Consider the following 18,770-nt stretch of genomic DNA (forward strand, 5'->3'; position numbering starts at 1 on the left):
CATACTAGGAGACATGTAAAATCCTATATTCTCTGAGAACTCTATTATGGTTTTGAGACCTCGGGGCCACCTTCCAGCACACTGGAAGCCTGTCTTTCTCCGGGCCGGCGTAGGAAGTAGTCCCGGCCTACGGAAGGTCGATGGGTCCCTCCGCAGCGGGGGAAAGAGGATGGCGACTTCGTCGATGCCGGAGTCGGAGAGGAACGCAGCTACGAAAGCGTCAGGTGAGCGTCGGGTGGAGTCAGGTCGCCCCACTGCACCCTGCCGTGAAGTGGGGCCACACTGCGGGGATACCCAGTGGAGAGGTCCCGGGCCGGCGGGGCTGTCCGAACAGGGCCCCGGGGTCCCAGGCCCTTTAGTCGCTCTCGCACTTGCCTGAGCGGAAACCCGGAGCCGCCACAAGATGGCGTCGGGCCTGGAGCGCAGGCAGCGCCGGGGACAGCCCCGAGTCTCCAGGCCCCGGGACCGTCGCTGTCAGCCCCCTCCGCACGGGAACCAGGGGAGGGGGGAGCGAGCCGCTGACCCGGGGGGCTTGCGGGCTGTACCACCGACTCTGCACCCGGGGGGACTCGGGGGACCGAAGGGCTGAGCCACTGAGCCCGGCCGGGGCCTGTAGAGTGAACCACTCTGCGGGAATCATGGAGGGGAGGAGCAAAGGGTCAAGATTACCCGCCACTGACCACCCTCCGGGGATGGGGGAAGGACCCGAGACTGGGAGGCAAGGCTTCCTGGTCCTGTTTTCTCGAAGCTCCCCTCGCAATACACTAGAAAGCCCCGCCCCGTCGGCGACTCAGTGTTTGCATCTGCGAAATGGGCATATGGGCGCAGCTGCGTGCGCCGCGGGGACCCGAGATGAAGCCCACCTGTTCCAGCCCCCGTCACCTCTTCTCGCAGAGTAAAGGCCCCGGACCCTGGGCCCCCCTATCAGGCCGCCCCCCGAGCCGATGGAGGAGAACGAGGTGGAGAGCAGTAGCGACACGGCCCCTGGTCCTGGCCGGCCCGAGGAGCCCTCTGAGAGCGGCTTGGGTGTGGGCACCTCAGAAGCCGTGTCGGCTGACAGCAGCGACGCCGCGGCCGCTCCGGGGCCAGCCGAGGCCGACGACTCTGGCGTGGGGCAGAGTTCGGACCGCGGCACCAGCTCTCTGGTATGGACATTGCTTGCCGGCGTGGGTGGTGGCAGGGACCGCAGGCAGCAGTGCCTGGCGACCAAGGGGAAGAAGCCAGCAAGGCTTGCTTATAGCTAATATTTGATTATGGTTTACTGTGAGCCGGGCACCATGCCAGGCCCTTAGCGTGGATTTTCTCATTTAAGTCTCATACCTTGTAAGGCACATACCACTCTTTTCCATATCTCAGAGGAGCAAACTGAGACACAGCGCCAGGATTCAAATCTAGGCTGTGGGCTGACCCACTGCACTACCCACTGTCCTCACTCTTTGGGATGCAGGTGACCTGGTTCAAGTCTTGGCTGTACCACTGATTCACTGGGACACCTCTTTGAACCTCGGTCGTCAATCTAAAACGGAGCAGAAATACCTACTCCTGAGGGTGCTCTGTTGTGAGCAACCATCAGACATTTTCTTGGAAACGCTTTATAAAATAGTCTCCTGGCTCTGCCGCCTCCTGGCTCTGTGATCTTAGATAAGCTACCCAAACTTTTAGCCGTCAGTTATCTCATCTATAGAATGGGAATAATAAATATACTTGCCTCAATAGGTTTTTCTCTTTTTTTTTTTTGAGAACTAAATGAATTAATATATGCAAAGCAATTAACACAGGGCTCAGCACATGGTAAGCAGCCAATAAGTATCAGCCATTACCGTTGTCATTGTCTGCAAGATAGTGATCATTTTCAGGACATCACATTATAGAGGTGCACAACAGTAGCCCCCACTTTGGGGTCCAGGGGTTTTATTAATTCAGCAGAGGTGGACTTAGCATGTGCCCAGCTTGTGCTGGACCCAGGGGATACAGCAGGAGACGAGAGATGTGGTCCTGGCTCTTATGGAGTCTGACCTGGGAGACGTAACATTGCAGAGTGAACCATAATGTGATGGCGGGACACAGGCGACTATAGCACTGAGGATGGAGAGGTCCTAACTTGGCTTTGTGGGTCAGGGTCATCTTTCCAGGAGAGGTACCAGGTGAATGGCAGTGAGAAGGCTGAGTAGGAGTTAGCCACGGTGTGATGCTAGGAAGCGTTTCAGGCAGAGGGAACAGCTTATTTGAAAGCCTGACGAGAATAGCCTCACCTGGCTGTTGTGTGAGGTGTGGGAAACGTGGGGCCTTGTACCTGGCCAGAGCCAGGGACCCTGGCGCTTGTTCTTGGGGGAGCTCTGTGACTAGAGGGTTTCTCTCACTGGTCCTCAATGGGGGTGAGGGTGTGGGTGGCTCCACCTACCACATCCTTGGGCCAGGGTGGGGGCAGCCTGCCCTGCCCCATCCCTGGCTCCTAAACTCCCCCTTTGCCTGTTTCCCGTCCCCCAGGAGGAGGTATCCGAGAGCAGCTCCAGCACAGACCCCCTGCCCCATGGCTACCTCCCTGATTCATCTTCTGTTTCCCATGGGCCAGTGGCAGGGGTGACAGGCGGCCCCCCAGCCCTGGTGCACTCCAGCGCACTCCCAGACCCCAACATGCTGGTGTCCGACTGCACGGCTTCTTCCTCAGACCTGGGCTCAGCTATTGACAAGATCATCGAGTCCACCATCGGGCCCGACCTCATCCAGAGTGAGTCAGGTCACAGGGGGCAAGAGTTGCCCCATAAGGGTTTCCCTGCAGAAGCAGCTGTGCAGACTCAGGCAGATAACCTTACCACTCTGAGTTTGTAACATGGAAACAGTAACCCCGTCTCATAGTGGTAAACGATGTGGGGATTTTTTTTTTTTTCCGGTACGCGGGCCTCTCACTGCTGTGGCCTCTCCCCTTGCGGAGCACAGGCTCCGGACGTGCAGGCTCAGCGGCCATGGCTCACGGGCCGAGCCGCTCCGCGGCATGTGGGATCTTCCCGCACCGGGGCAGGAACCCGGATCCCCTGCATCGGCAGGCAGACTGTCAACCACTGCGCCACCAGGGAAGCCCCGATGTGGGGATTTAATGAGATAGTACAGTATAGTTCCTGCCATATGATAAGCACTCAATAAATATAGAAACAGTGATACCTAACTTTGTACTGGAGTCTCTTCTAAATACTTAACCTGCAGTAGTTCATCAATCCTCTTGGTAACCCCAAAAGGTAGATGCTGTTATTCTCACAGTCTGGATGAGAAAGCCAAGGCACAGAGGACGTAAACTAATGTACCCGCTGTCTTCAGCAAGTGTTGGGGCGTGAGCTCAGACAGTGACTCCAGAGCGGGTGCTCATGATTTACCAAACTACTTTCTATTATAATGATCTGTGTAAGGGTTGTAGCACCTGGAAAAGCCCTGGGATGGCCTGAAAAGCCAGTCCTCCTTTAATGGTTAAAGGTGGGCAGCTGTGGACTGGCTGCTGGGCCAGCGTGTCACACACAGCAGACCTCTCAACAGCCCTGCCCTGGGCGGGAAGTGGGCAATGGGGCAGCGGACTCAGTCTCACGGGTGAGTCAGAATGAGTGTGGGCAGTGACAATTGTCATTATCAGCTGTGCATCCCCTCCTCACACCTCTGCGCAGGCTGCATCACCGTGACCAGTGCTGAGGGGAGTGGGTCCGAGACCACACGGTACCTAATCCTGCAGGGACCAGACGATGGTAAGACTCCAGGCGCCAGACCCAGGGAACCCTGCCGTGGGCGGGGGAGTAGGACAGGGAGGCTCTGCCGTAGACTCACTGTGTGATCTTGGCAGCTTCTCCACTGCCTTGGGCCTCTCAGTTCCTCCACTGTTACTCTGGTGAGGAGTGGGGTTCTTGGATCCCTGGGCCTGCCTGGGAGGGGCAGCTGTAGCTCGTGGCCAGCCTCCCCCTCCACTTCCTCCCCTCTGATTCCCTCACCTTCCCAGGGGCCCCCATGGCATCACCGATGTCCAGTTCCACCCTGGCCCACAGCCTGGCAGCCATCGAAGCTCTAGCCGATGGCCCCACGTCCACATCCACGTGCCTGGAGCCACCTGAGGAGGTACAGGGTGGACCCAGCTCCCCAGCGCAGCCATGCCTGGGTTCTGGCGCCGAGGAGCCAGACCTGCAGAGCCTGGAGGCCATGATGGAGGTGGTGGTGGTGCAGCAGTTCAAGTGCAAGATGTGCCAGTACCGGAGCAGCGCCAAGGCCACACTGTTGCGCCACATGCGGGAGCGGCACTTCTGCCCAGGTGCGTTGACGGTGGCCTGCCTGGCCGCCTCCACAGGTGGGGCTGGGCTGCCAAGAGTCACATGCAGCAAGCTTGTTGTACCGCTAGCAGCCGCCGCCACCGGGAAAAAGGGACGTCTGCGGAAGTGGGGTGCCTCCGCCAGGACCCAGGAGGAAGAGGGCCCAGAGGAGGAAGACGATGATGACATCATAGACGCCGGCGCCATCGATGACCTGGAAGGTAGGCTACCGTGGCTCTCAGTCCTGTCACCCACACCCACATCTGCAAATACGGAGCTCCCCCTGGCCTGTAGGGAGGGCCAGGGAAGAGGAACTGGCGCACACGCAGCCACGAGCGCCTCCAGCATAAGATAGAGGAGTTGGAGCTCTGGGACCAGGAGCTTTGTGCGCAGCTGTACGGGCCATGCGCTGAAAAATAGTACTGTGTCCAAGAGGGTCACATTCACATTTGTCTAGCAGAAACAGAAGCCATGTGTGTTTTTTGTTGTCATATTAAAAGTAAAATGAAAAAGATGAATTTAAGTTCAGTCATATATTTTATTTACCCATTATGTCTAAAGTATTATTTCAATATGCAATGATTATAAAAAGTTATTAGTAAGCTTTACGTTCTTTTTCTCATACTAATTTTCGGAAATCTGTTGTGTGTTTTATACTTATGTCTCCAGTTAGTCTAGGCGTATTCCAAGTGCTCAGTATGGCTCAGCCACGTATGGCTATTGAGGGAGCTACTGGCTCCCTCAATGGATAGCATAGTCGTACTTTGTAGACTGGAGTGACTAGGCAGCTGTTTTCTAACAATGGCCGTAAAGTGTATTGAGGAAGGAGTGCTTTTTTCTGATTCACATAAAGGTGCCATCTGAGCTAGTGGTAGGTGTTAGGAAAGGTACAGAGAAAGGACTGCAGAGGCCAGAGAGTGGCACTCACAGTTAGCCAGGGGGACATCAGGAGGGCTTCCCGGAGGAGGCATCACTGGTGGGTTTGAAGGGAGGAACAGGCAGGGAGGGATAGGGAAGTGGGCCTCTTTCCAGGGAAGCTGGCAAGGGGTCAGGACTGAAAGGTCAAGGCTGATGCCCCCCTTCTTTTGCTGTCCCCACAGAGGACAGCGACTATAACCCTGCTGAGGATGAGCCCCGGGGCCGGCAGCTACGGCCCCAGCGCCCCACTCCCAGTATACCGAGACCCCGCAGGAGACCTGGCCGGCCCCGGAAGCTGCCTCGCCTGGAGACCTCGGATCTCCTGGATGGTGAGACTTACTTGTGGGCGGGGCTGTGCGGTGGGGCCCAGGGGTGGCCTCGTTCCCCGCTTGCTTCCATGGAGCCCTTGCAGACATGCTTGCAGAGCAGCATGTCTCAATCCCACCGGGGTGACCTGCAGGCCTCCTCGTAAAGGGGAAAGCTCTCCCATACCAAGCTTGAGAGTTAGGATATGGCAGCTTTCTGAAACGGCTTTTCGGTGGTAAGCTGTCACAGCACAGAAGTTTGAGTACTGAACTAATAAGTTAAGTTTTAAGAATTATTACTAAAATGAGAATAAGTCTGAGGTCTGAGACTATGTTGGAGGAGCACGGGCTTGGAGCATTACAAGCCGGGGACAGGAAAGACCCGCCGTGGGCATGAATGCCGGCTCTGCCACCTACCAGCTGTGTGACCTGGAGCATGTTACTTTGCCTCTTGAATCTCCCATTCTCTTATTATGAACGGAGGTGATAGCACCCGCCTCTTAGGGTTGTTTTTTAAGGCTTAAATAGGGAAAAAATACATCGTAGCTGTTTTTGTACATGCAGTTGTGGGTGTTGTATTTTTTAGTCTTATTTTTTCAAATAACTTTTTACTGAGGTATATGTGTTGAAAAGCACATGTATGCTAAGTGAATCAGCTTAGTGAATTCACAGCTCAGTGAATTTTCACAAGGTGAACACACCTGAATAACCTGGCACCCCATTAAGAAACAAAATGGCATATAATTTTGAATTTTTAAAACATTACATTGAAATGCTGTTAGTGTTTTTGAATAGGTAACGCATTCGGATGTTCAGACGTCAGAGGCTTTGCGAGTGTGTGCGGTGATGTCTCTTCCCTTCCTCCCGTCTGCCCTCCAACTACACAGCCTCTGTTGGGAAAACCAGTGTTTAAGTGTTGCTGTTGCTCCCCAGTCTTTAGAACGTTCCCATGAGGTCACTAGAGCAACAATTATATCCATTTGATAGATGGGGAAAATGAGACTCAGAGAGGGGAGTGGCTTTGCCTGAGAGCACACAGCAAGTCGATGACAGCTTAGCCTACCCGCAGGTCTCCTGGCCGCGAGGTCCCAGCTCTCCCAGTGCTGCTCCAGACTGTCCCATTTAAGTCGTGCTGTGCTAACAGCCCGTCAGCTGCAGGAGGAGCCATATGTCCACGCTGCCCTCTAACCACGGGCTGCCTGCGTCTGTCCCGTGACCTGACGGGCCTATCAGTGGTCTGTGACGGTGTGTGGCGGGGAGGATATTTTGGCTGGCCTCTGGCACAGCTGTCCACATCTGTCCTGGTGTGTCCATGGCAGGTGTGGAAGGAGAGCCTCTGGTCAGCTCCCAGACTGGACAGAGCCCTCTGGAGCCACAAGACCCCGAGGCACCCAGCTCCTCAGGCCCGGGACGCTTGGTGGCCCTGGGCAAGGCCAACCGGCCCCCTGTGGAACCCGGCATGAGCCAGTCAGATGTGGAGAACGCAGCACCGTCCTGCCAGGACGAGCCCGCCGCCCCGCCCCGCCGCCGTGGGCGACCCTCCAGGCGCTTCCTCGGCAAGAAATACCGCAAGTACGGCGGCGAGCAGAGATGAGGGCTGGGGGCAGGGGGAAGTGGCCAGACCCCTGGCCCAGCCAGACCTCTCCCCAACACCCTCCTGGCAGGTACTATTACAAGTCGCCCAAACCCCTCCTGCGGCCCTTCTTGTGCCGCATCTGCGGTTCCCGCTTCCTGTCCCACGAGGACCTGCGCTTCCACGTCAGCTCCCACGAGGCTGGCAACCCCCAGCTCTTCAAGTGCCTGCAGTGCAGCTACCGCTCCCGCCGCTGGTCCTCGCTCAAGGTGTGGCCGCGGGAGGGCAGGGGGAGAAGGGACGCTGGATGGGAGAAGGCCCCAGGGGGAGTGGAGATCACCTGCACCCGCGGTCACCCTCCTGCCCCGTGTCAGGGTGTGCGTCTGGGCCGAGGGCGCACTGTGGTAGGCCTTACGCTGCATGGTGGCGTCACATCGTCTTAGACTTGCCTCACTACCACCACACCGGGCAGATGGCAGTGCAACTGCTTTAATCGAATTCAGTGTGTTAGAAAGTCTCCCAGCTGGTGGCGGTAATGTGTCTCAAGAAAGGGGTTCCTTTTTCTCATCTCACGTAGCCCAACAAGGTCATAGGTGTTGAGAGCCCCATTTTACTGACGCAGGAAACTGCAGCTTGGCTTGGCCAAAGTGAGGCAGAGCTGCCCACGGGTGGAGGTCGGGGGTAGCTTGAGCACAGATGGCCAGAGCCCCTGTGCTTTGTGCGCACGGTGCTTCCTCCCTCAGACCCGGACCTAGAAGTTGTTCTCTGGACCCCTGCGGTAGGGGTGGGGAGTGGGGGTTGTTCCAGGGTGCAGTGGGGAGGGGGCGCCTCTACGGCTGTAGGCACAGGGCGGGTAGGCAGGAAGGAAGGCTACACCCCAGCCCCCTGTCCTGCCTCTCTCCCAGGAGCACATGTTCAACCACGTGGGCAGTAAGCCCTACAAGTGTGACGAATGCAGCTACACCAGTGTTTACCGGAAGGATGTCATCCGGCACGCGGCCGTGCATAGCCGGGACCGGTCAGTGGGGGTGGGGAAGTGAAGGCCCAGGGTAAGCACGGGTCCCCCTTGCTGAGCCCCTGCTCGGGGCCAGCCCCCTTTGCAGCACAGCGCAGATGGGGAAGGCAGGGCGACTCTTCCCAGATCACTTGGCTCAGAACAGGGCAGTGTCAGGGTCTAGAGGTCCCTTATTTGGTCTCTTTCCTGCTTCGAGCTTTGTAAATTGGGGACAGTCACTGCTGAGGTGATTAAAGGAAATCGTGTACCTAAAGGGTCTCAGAAAATGATCTGAAGGTCTTCCAGGCTCCACGTCCATACTCCATCTCTCACGGCACTGATAGGGCAGATGTAGGACAAGTGGGTGGAAAAGCAAAGATCCTCAAGGGCCTAGTGATTGTTCACTGAAGTATCACAGCGCGGCTTGCAGGATCTTAGTTCCCCGACCAGAAGTTGAACCCCGGGCCTCAGCAGTGGAAGCGCTGAGTGCTAACCACTGGACAGCCAGGGAATTCCCGCTTTTAGGTGTTTCTTTAAAAAAAAAATAAAAAGGGAGGGGGAGTTCTATGTCCACATAAGATTAGGGACACCAGGTCGAAAACCTGGTTCAACAGCTCTTTTCCCTGCAGAGCTTCTCAGAGCCTTTAAAATGCAAATGCATTTTGTGACAGAGAGAGAGAGAGAGAGAGAGAGACAGAGAGAGAAGAGACAGAGAGAGAGAGAGAGACAGAGAGTGAGAGAGAGAGACAGAGACAGAGACAGACAGAGAATGCACTGTTCCTAAAGTTAGTTGACTGCAAAACTTTTCCCCAGCGAACTCCCATTGGGGGAATATTGTTCGAAGAGAGAGGGGCTTGGGTTGGGGCTGAGGACAGGGCTGAGGATGGGTCTGGTCAGCGGGGGAGGGTCTGGGGTGGGCTTGGGGACAAGATGGTCTGACTCCTGTGCCTTTCTCCCCCAGGAAGAAGAGGCCAGACCCGGTGAGTCTGGGGCCTCAGGCCGGGAAGGGAGCCTGCTTGAGGGTGGCTGGGGGGTTGGTGAGGGAGGAGGCATGGTCTCACCCTCTCTCCTCCCCTTTTCTCTCCACCCGGCCCCTTCTGTCCCTTCCCAGACCCCGAAGCTGAGCTCCTTCCCCTGCCCTGTGTGTGGCCGTGTCTACCCCATGCAGAAGAGACTCACGCAGCACATGAAGACTCACAGCACCGAGAAGCCCCACATGTGTGACAAGGTGGGTGGGGCTGGGGGCAGGGGGCCTGCCTGGGGGCTCCCTGGTCTGACCTACCTCTCCACCCCCCACAGTGTGGAAAGTCTTTTAAGAAGCGCTACACCTTCAAGATGCACCTGCTCACGCATATCCAGGTCGTCGCCAACCGCAGGTACATCCCCGAGGAGGCCCCTGGGGCTGCGGTGCCCCACCGTGCCCTGTCGCTGAGCTCTCCCCTCTCCGACCACCTCCAGGTTCAAGTGCGAGTTCTGCGAGTTCGTTTGTGAGGACAAGAAGGCGCTGCTGAACCACCAGCTTTCCCATGTCAGCGACAAGCCCTTCAAGTGCAGCTTTTGCCCCTACCGCACCTTCCGAGAGGACTTCCTGCTGTCCCACGTGGCTGTCAAGCACACAGGTCAGGCCAGCCACCCCCCAACACGCCGTAGCACCCTGTCAGAGGCTCAGCTCTGTCCTCTTCATCCCCCTCGGCAGCCCCAGCCCTTCTACTGCAGGGAATCCCCCCTGGGTCTGTCACTCTAACCTCAGCTGAGTTTCCAACGCAGCCAGCTCTTCTCTGTGTGGCCCAGGGCCAGTTGCTGGCGCTCTCTGAACCTTTGTTAGTTGTGAAAGGAGAGAATCAGAAGTACCAACCATGGGGTTGTTATAAACGTGAGTTCCATTTGTTCCCTGAGCCCTGTCTGTTCTGGGCACTGGGGCTTGAGAGAGGTCTTACATAGGCCCTGCCCTCGACAGAAGAAACTGCTAAAGCACCATCACATCTTGGCCCACAGAAGATGGACAGCAAAAGTTGGTTCTTTCTCCTCCTTGGTTCCTAGCCCTCTGTCACACTAGGGAAGAAGAGAGAAAGAGAGCTGGGGGGACACTTCGGGAGATGAGTCATAAGAGAAGTATGTGGTCACCTGACCTTGAAAATAGGCACTCGGAGGAAGTCTGTGAGCGCAGAGGGAGACCTGGCTCGTTTCTGCCCTGGCACACCAAATTGCACAGAGCACGGGTTTCCCTGAGCTTGGGAACACATCGCAGGGAGTGAATCAGTTGGAGACGTTCTTGGGGTCACAGAAGGCTTCCTAGAGGGGGTGGGCAAGCCCAAGCATCCCTACACATGTGCCTGCAGGGGCCAAGCCCTTTGCCTGTGAGTACTGCCACTTCAGCACGCGACACAAGAAGAACCTCCGCTTGCACGTACGGTGCCGACATGCAAGCAGCTTTGAGGAGTGGGGGCGGCGCCACCCCGAGGAGCCCCCTTCCCGCCGTCGCCCCTTCTTCTCTCTGCAACAGATTGAGGAGCTGAAGCAGCAGCATAGCGCAGCCCCTGGACCTCCGCCCAGCTCCCCAGGACCTCCTGAGGTAATGAGCTCAGCAGACGGGGTTAGGAGCGTTGGCCGCAATGCCGGTGTGATGCTGCCTCTCCCAGCCCTGGCATCCTCACTGGCACACTGAGTACAGCGAAATGATCCCTGCCTCTCTGGATTGTGGTGAAGAGCAGCTGAGGTCACAGATAGGTCACCCTAATCTCAGAGTAGGGGTGGCTTTCCAGTGCTAGTAATAGAGCGTGGAAACATCAGTATCTTGACTATGGTGATAGTTTATTATTCTCTTCATGTAAAAGAAGGTCAGCAACCCAGGGCTCATGTGGCAGCTCCTTGATCAGTCATCAGGAACCAAGCTCTCTCGATACTTTTTCCCAGCCGTCCTAGGCATGTGACTCCCATTTCTGTGATTGACTTATGGTCCCATATAGCTGCAGGAGCTCCAGCCTTCCTAGCCACATCCCAGGCAAGGAGCAGGAGGAAGGGATAGGGGAAGAGCAAAAATGATGCCCGCCATCTATCCGTCTTACCTTCCTCGTGAACTTTTACCAGAAGCTCCTGCTTAACTACAGGGCCACACTTTACCCAGCCGCAAGGGAGGCTGAGAAATATAGTCTTGTAGCTGAGTATGTTGCCTGCCCCCTCCCCTCCCCTCCCCAAAAGATGGACCACCACAATGTGCTGGTAGAACACAGAGGCTCTGGAGTCAGATAGTCCTGTGTTCAAGTCCCAGTTCTGCTACTTACTAGCTGTGGGATCCTTAACCTTAGTCAGTTCATCTGTTGCATGGAGCTGGTAAATATCTTGAAAATATCTTGAAGAGGGTGAAGATGAAACAAGCCAATAGCTGTAAAGTGTCTGGCACATAGGAGGTGCTTGGTGAATGCATTTGAATCTGAGCTGCCCCCTGTCACACTTGGCCATATTCCCACCCCGCAGATCCCCCCAGAGGCAGCACCTCTCCAGTCACCCGAGACACCCCCGCTGCTCTGTTCTGACACCCTGGGTGGTGCCACCATCATCTACCAGCAAGGTGAGTTCTGAGGGATGGTGGGAGCAGGGGCAGGGCTCGTGCCAGTGGGGGCCGGAAGCTGGGGAAGAGGGCGTTGGGTGCCAGTTTTCCAGCCATTTCTAAGGCTCAGGTCCCACCCACCCAGGAGCTGAGGAGTCGACGGCCATGGCCACACAGACAGCCTTGGACCTGTTGCTGAACATGAGCACTCGGCGGGAGCTGGGCAGCGCCGCCCTGCAGGTGAGCTCCTCCCCGGCCCGGCTTTACCCGTGGTGCCAGGTCTGCGCTGGACGCTGGGAGCGGACGCTAGTGATGGAGCAGATGTGCCCTGCCCTCAGGGAGCTCCCAGTCAGTGGGAGACAGATCCACTGAAACCCAGTGGGCAGACGCAGAGGAGGGGGACCGCTGTGCCAGGGGGGCCCCGGGAGGGCAGAGGCTCTCCCACTCCTCTGTCCGGAGTCACCAGCGGTCTCCGCCATGCTGAGCGGTAAGCACCGCCCGTGCCCATGAGTCTGAACTAGCTTCCCATCTAGCCTAGCACCCTCATTCCATGCCACCTCTCACATGCTCCATGCACCTTAAGCCTAGCACATCTTCCCCCAGGTTCATCATCTTTACTTGTCCCTCCCCTTCCCCCGTGCCTCTCCAGGATTCTCTAAGGCGGAGAGAGGTTTGTTAGCACCTCCCATCTCCCAGCCTCTTGAAAAGATGGAGACTGTGTGTTTGAGATGATGAATTCCAACAGCTTGGAACAGTGACATGCTGCTGGGGGACAGAGCTCTGTGGAGGGGAGCCTGCTGTTGGACCTGGAATCTTCAGAGGGTTTAGTTTGTGGCATCTGGGGGTGTGTAGAAGTTTTACATTTTTAGATAGTTCAACGTATCAGGCTTTTATAGTTTTTGCCTGTGGTATCATCCTTAGGCCTCTTCACCTCAAGATTATATGAACATTCGTTTGTATTTTCTTCTTAGGGTTTCATTTTTTACACTTAAATTTTTACTCCACCTGGAATTCACTTTTGTTATGTGCAGAAAGGTAGGGGACTAAGTTTATTTTTTTCCCAGAAGTTGTCCAGTGCAATAAATCGAATCCTCTCGTTTTCCCCAGTGGTTCAAAGCATCCCCTTTATCGTGCACTGGATTTCCCCAGGTACAGGAGTCTGTTTCTAGACAAGTTCTGTTCTATTGCTCTGTTTGCCGTTCTCATGCCAGTATCATCCATTTTGGTTGGTTTGTTTTTCTGATTACAAAAACATACGCTTGTGAAACCCAAAATGAGCGTTAAGAATTGTTCTCTTCAGAAGGTGAAAGTCCTTAAGGTTCCTCCCCTCCCCTCCGATTCCACTGTTAACAGGTTAATAAGCGTTTCTGCAGTTTTGTCCACGTGCTCACTAACGCAGAGACCTCCTGATCCTTAAAAAATGAGATCACGCCGTCCGCGCTCACAGGCAGCCTAGCTTTTCTTCCCTCCGCGGCGTGTGAGGCACGGCCTGGCCACACACGCGTCCACTCCTTCCTGACGTCTCCACGTCATTCCATCCTAGGGATGTTCTGAAGCTTATTTCGTCAGTCCTTTACGCCTGGGTGGCTTCCTTGTCATTAACTCAAGGCAGTGCTTCAGTGCACATACATTTTTGGGTGCTCATAAACATGTTTTTTAGCTGGGGGAAAAAAAAGCCTCCTAGAAGTATATAGAATCAGTGGGTCCCAAGGCGTGACGCCTCACAAAAGCTATGTCAGTTACATGACCACCACTAGAGTGTGCTTCCTCACAGCCTCGCCAGCGCTGGGCGTCAGTCTTTATAAATCTCTTCCATGTGATGGAAGTATATGTCAGGGTCTTAGTTTATAATTTTGTGATCACAAAAGGGATCGAGTTTCTTTCCTTATGTTCATAGACCATTTTATTTCTTCTCTGATGTATGTTTGTGCCCTGTATCTATTTTTCCATTAAATTATTAGTCTCTTTTGTATAACTTTGCAAGGGCTGTTTGTATGTGTGGGAACTCCACTTTTTATCTCTTACGTGAATTATTAAATACCATCTCCCCCCCACGCCCCCAGCTTCTTTGTTTTCTGATCTCATTTTATGGTTTGTTTTTCTGTAGGTTTTAACATATTCTGTCATGATTAGGAAACTCTTCCCACCCCAAGGATTATAGGAATATCCATATTTTCTTTTAATATGTCTCGAGTTTTATTTGTTACATTTCAATCTTGAAAACATTTGAAGCAGGCTTTGGAGTAGGATGTGAGGTAGCCTCTGACTATTGCATTTTTTTCTTAAACGGTCTGCTACTTGTTCCTCTACCTCAGGATTTCTTATCCTTGGCACTTTGGGCCAGATAATTCCTTGCTGAGGGGGCTGTCCTGCTCGTCCGGGATGTTTGGCAGCATCTCTGGCTTCTGCCCCCTAGGTGCCAACCAACTGTGGCAACCAAAAATGTCTCCAGACGTTGCCCAGTGCCCTTGGGGGGTGGTAACGCTCTAGCCTGTTCTCGTTAAGTCTCTTTCCAGTTGCCAGGAACGCACAGTTGGGCTCGTGTGAATACGTGGTGGTGGCACTGGGTCCCGCCAGACCGTGGGTGAGCTTTGAGGCCCTGAGATAGAAAAGGGCCTTGAACGCCAGCTCCTTTGCCACAGACCCCGCTCGTAATGCCCACTTGTGCCGTTGCAGGTGGCCGTGGTGAAGTCAGAGGACGTGGAAGCAGGGTTCGCATCCTCTGGTGGGAAGCCCTCCCCAGCAGGTGCCACTCCCCAAGTGGTAGCCCTCCACATGGCAGAGCCAGGGGGCAGCGTGGCCGCCGAGAGCCAGCTAGGCACCCCGGACCTACAGCAGATCACCCTGGCGCCTGGGCCATTTGGCGGGGCTGGCTACAGCGTCATCACGGCACCCACCATGGAAGAGGGCACGTCGGCTCCTGGCACACCTTACAGGTGAGATCTGCTGCCTGCGAGACCTCCCCCCCAGCCGTTTATAGGTGTGCTGGGGGGAGTCAGATGAGGACCCCGCCCACCCAAGCCTAGTTGGCAGGAGGTAAAACTCCTAATACACGTAAAACAATTGGGCTGTAGGGGTGTCGTGTCCCTTCAGGAGGTCAAGAGCCGCTGAAGATGTGCCGGGCACGTGACATTCGTGAACTCACCTAAACCATTCCCACGAGATGCATGTTTCCCTCTCTTTACAAATGAGGAGGGAGGCGAAGTAACTCGCCTAAGGGCAGACAGGCTGTAGATCTGACCCTGGTCTCTGTGGTTCCAAAGCCCACGTCCTCCTTGTACGGGACGGTCCCTGAGGTCGTTTTAGGAACGAGCTCAGGCTCCTTAGCGACGTTGGAGGCCCTGCAGCTGCACTTGGCTTTCTCTACACTGAGCACGTTTGGGGCAGAAATGTTTATGTTTCGCATGTTCGCTGAACCCCTGGGCAGTCTGAGGAAGCCCTGAATTCAAGTACCGGCTTGTTCAGCTGGGATGGGAGCCAGAACCCCTGGGCCGGCACCTGGGCAGCCCAGTCTCTCAGCATCTGCCCATTACCCTTGGCCCGTGGGTCCTTGCGGCCCTGCCTCCCCACTCGCCCTCTCCTCCTGCCCCACCTGGTCAGACTTGGGCTTGACCCCTGGAGCCCTCCACCTCGCCACCCCCCAGCATGCCCATCGAGGGGGCAGGGATGACCGCTCCTGAGAAGGACGATCTCTGGACACTTGGTCGCCATTTACGCAGAGGCAGGGGAGGTTCGGCTGGTAAAGGGAGGAGCCAGGGGTCAACCTGCGGTGGCAGTCACTCCTCAGTTGATGCCTTTCTTGGGGAAGGGGACTCCTGTGGCCCTCCATCCTCTCCTGGAACACTGCCTTATCCCCCCTCCTCTGCCCGCAGCGAGGAGCCCCCCGGGGAGGCAGCCCAGGCCGTGGTTGTGAGTGACACCTTGAAAGAAGCTGGCACCCACTTCATCATGGCCGCCGACGGGACCCAGCTGCACCACATCGAGGTGAGGCTGGGGGTAGCCACCTCTACTCTTCCCATTTCTTCCTCCCTCCCGCCGAGCCTCACGCTCCCCTGCCTGTCCACAGCTGACTGCAGATGGCTCCATCTCCTTCCCAAGTCCAGACGCCCTGGCCTCTGGAGCCAAGTGGCCCTTGCTGCAGTGCGGGGGGCTGCCCAGAGACGGCCCTGAGCCCCCGTCTCCAGCCAGGACGCGCCGAGTCGGGGACCCCCAGGGCTCTGCCTCCCCACCTCCTGCTGCCAGCAAAGCCCTGGGCCTGGTAGTGCCCCCCTCGCCACCATCTGCAGCCACTGCGTCGTCAAAGAAGTTTTCCTGCAAGATCTGCGCTGAGGCCTTCCCCGGCCGAGCTGAGATGGAAAGTCACAAACGGGCCCACGCTGGGCCTAGTGCCTTCAAGTGCCCCGACTGCCCCTTCAGCGCTCGCCAGTGGCCCGAGGTCCGGGTAGGTGCCCCCGTCCCTCTGCTGGCACCCCCCCAGGCCAGGTCCTCCGCTCCCTGCTGGGGTCAGAGATGACTCAGCAAGGCCCCAGCTCTCAGGGGGCTCAGTCTGGCGGGGAGGCACACCAGGTGGTGACTAACACCCGACAGTGTCCCCGGTGTGAACTAATGCGCACAGCGGAGCACAGATGGGGAACGAGTCACGTGGACTTGGGGTGCTGGGGGGATGTCCCAGAGGTGATGGCTGAGCTGGGCCTGCAGGAGCAGAGGGGCGGTGGCGTGAGGCAGCTGGGGAGATTCGAGTCGTCCAGAACACTGAGGGCACAGTGTCCCAGGGAGGTGCGGGGGTCGGTGTGGAGCAGGCCAGGTTCCGGGGACTCCGTCTGTTCACCCGAAAATCATCTCAGATCCGAGCGCGTGCTGAATCCTCACAGTGGCTCAGTGAGGGGAGCGGGGCCCAGAACCCAGAGTGTCAGAGCTGGGGGCGACCTTCAGAGGCCCCTTTTTGAGCCTGTACGTTTCACAGGGGTGAACTGAGTGTCAACAGACACAGGGCTTTCCGAGCGGCCTCACGATGGAGCTCGTGGCTCTTCAACACCCAGCAGTGCCAGACCTTGGTCTGGCTTGTACTTCTCACCCAGCTCCTCCCACATCTACCGCGCCTGAGGTCAGGGTCCCCGGCTCCCCTGTCCGTGGGGAGCCATCTGTCCTCACCCAGCCGGTGCCCCGACTCCGCCCCATCTGCAGGCCCACATGACGCAGCACTCAAGCCTGCGGCCCCACCAGTGCAATCAGTGCAGCTTCGCTTCCAAGAACAAGAAGGATCTGCGGCGCCACATGCTGACCCACACCAACGAGAAGCCCTTCGAGTGCCACCTCTGCGGGCAGCGGTGAGGCTGGGCGCAGGCGGGCAGGGGCTGCCGGGCACGCGTGGTGGGGCCGCCCCTGAGCCGCCTTCCTTCGCCCTCAGCTTCAACCGGAACGGGCACCTCAAGTTCCACATCCAGCGGCTGCACAGTCCCGATGGGAGGAAAGCGGCAACCCCGACCACGCGGGCCCCGGCCCAGACCCCCAAGACCCCCACCCAGACCATCATCCTGAACAGTGATGACGAGACGCTGGCCACGCTGCACAGTGAGTGGCGCCTGGGGCCCCGGGGTGGACAAAGGACTTGAGCCGCTGCCCCAGAAGGCACCCTTGGGCCAGGGCGGGGCCAGGGCGTCTCAGGTTCCCCTGGAGCCCCTGAAAGAGCGTCCACCCCTCTCTGCCCAGCTGCACTCCAGTCCAGTCACGGGGTCCTGGGCCCGGAGCGGCTACAGCAGGCACTGGGCCAGGAACACATCATCGTGGCCCAGGAACAGACAGTGACCAATCAGGTGAGAGCCTGGGCTGGGGGCCCTGCTGGCAGGTCATGGGCAGGGGTGAGGGCACACAGAAATCTGAAGCTAGAGCTGACCTGGCCCTGACAGGAGGAAGCCACCTACATCCAAGAGATCACTACAGCAGATGGCCAGATGGTCCAGCACCTGGTGACATCTGATAACCAGGTGAGCTGCTGCTGCCACCTCAGCGCTGAGTGCCTGCCCTCCTCCCCCCAATCTCCAGGCCCCATTCCCAGGAAGAGGTTGGGGGAACAGTACTTTCCAAACTCCTCCTCCAGCTGCCATTGCTGACAGGGTGTCCCTGACCCCCCTGCTCTGCCTTCCTCGCTGAGCTCCCAAGGAGCGTGGCCCCAGCACCTGCCTCTTCTCCCCCCTTCCTCAGGTACAGTACATCATCTCCCAGGACGGAGTCCAGCACCTGCTCCCCCAGGAATATGTCGTGGTCCCGGAGGGCCATCACATCCAGGTAGGCCAGGCCTGGGACGCGGGTGAGGAGTGAGAAGAGGGGTGTACACCCTCCTTTGAGAGTAACTGGATTGGCTTCCTCTCTCCAGGTCCAGGAGGGCCAGATCACACACATCCAGTATGAACAAGGGGCGCCGTTCCTTCAGGAGTCCCAGGTAGGGCCCTTGGGGACCAGGTGGAGCCAGGGCCACGGGCAGGGGTCCTGGTGAGGCTACATCTCATTGCCTCTCTCCTCCAGATCCAGTATGTGCCGGTGTCCCCAGGCCAGCAGCTTGTCACACAGGCCCAGCTCGAGGCTGCAGCACGCTCAGCTGTCACAGGTACGGGGCTGGACCCTGAGGGTCTTGGGGGCCTGGGGCCCAGGCCTAGTTCCTGGGCCTCAGGCTCACCATCCTTTCCCCTCCCCTGGCAGCGGTGGCCGATGCTGCCATGGCCCAAGCCCAAGGCCTATTCGGCACGGAGGAGGCAGTGCCTGAACACATCCAACAGCTGCAACATCAGGGCATCGAGTACGACGTCATCACCCTGACCGATGACTGAGCCCCAGGGGCCCAACAAAGACCATGGATATTGGGGCCAGCCCTGCTCGGGGTGGGGGGCCCACTGGGACTCCCTCGCTGCTCCACCTAGGATCTCCAGATACTGAGCAGCCAGCATCCTGTCACTCCTGGGGAGCCAGACCTGTGCTGCTGGGGTTAGGGGACAGCCGTGGGCCCCAGCCAGGACATGCTGCGGGCCCCAGCCTGCAGGCAGGCTTTGGGAGAGAAATTTATTTTTGTTTGGATGGACCCACTGGCCCCTCAGTCTCAATAAAGGGACCAGAGTCCAGCCTTGGCCAGCTCACTTTGTCCATGTGCTGCTACAGCCAG

The 18,770-nt window shown here is 57.2% G+C and overlaps 1 protein-coding gene across 3 annotated transcripts; it reads left to right on the forward strand.

Moving 5' to 3' along the window:
- The first annotated feature begins 93 nt into the window (after nt 1–93).
- ZNF335 (zinc finger protein 335) lies at nt 94–18,735 on the forward strand. Of its 3 annotated transcripts, none has more exons than XM_029220411.1 (28): nt 94–224; nt 895–1,145; nt 2,488–2,728; nt 3,651–3,728; nt 3,977–4,282; nt 4,370–4,501; nt 5,381–5,527; nt 6,823–7,075; nt 7,168–7,345; nt 7,982–8,094; nt 9,032–9,050; nt 9,182–9,298; nt 9,370–9,446; nt 9,529–9,689; nt 10,410–10,642; nt 11,545–11,638; nt 11,763–11,857; nt 14,294–14,553; nt 15,490–15,601; nt 15,684–16,058; nt 16,802–16,944; nt 17,025–17,188; nt 17,327–17,430; nt 17,524–17,601; nt 17,819–17,902; nt 17,991–18,056; nt 18,140–18,221; nt 18,314–18,735. In XM_029220411.1, the coding sequence occupies exons 2-28, from the start codon at nt 945–947 to the stop codon at nt 18,439–18,441; spliced, it is 4,041 nt and encodes a 1,346-aa protein (XP_029076244.1). In that variant the 5' UTR covers nt 94–224; nt 895–944; the 3' UTR covers nt 18,442–18,735. The 3 variants fall into 3 exon arrangements, with proteins under 3 accessions (XP_029076244.1, XP_029076245.1, XP_029076243.1); XM_029220412.1 differs by having other exon boundaries at nt 4,373–4,501; XM_029220410.1 differs by having other exon boundaries at nt 3,977–4,501.
- The last annotated feature ends 35 nt before the right edge of the window (nt 18,736–18,770 follow it).

The sequence above is a fragment of the Monodon monoceros genome, unplaced genomic scaffold (assembly GCF_005190385.1).
Source record: "Monodon monoceros isolate NGI ecotype Baffin Bay Population unplaced genomic scaffold, NGI_Narwhal_1 Super_Scaffold_13, whole genome shotgun sequence".
Lineage (NCBI taxonomy): Eukaryota > Metazoa > Chordata > Mammalia > Artiodactyla > Monodontidae > Monodon > Monodon monoceros.

Coding starts and splice junctions, on each gene's coding strand:
- ZNF335 (XM_029220410.1), top strand. CDS start 945: ATGGAGGAGAACGAGGTGGAGAGCAGTAGCGACACGGCCCCTGGTCCT. Junction 7,346..7,981: donor GCCGCTGGTCCTCGCTCAAG/GTGTGGCCGCGG, acceptor CCTCTCTCCCAG/GAGCACATGTTCAACCACGT. Junction 14,554..15,489: donor GCTCCTGGCACACCTTACAG/GTGAGATCTGCT, acceptor CTCTGCCCGCAG/CGAGGAGCCCCCCGGGGAGG.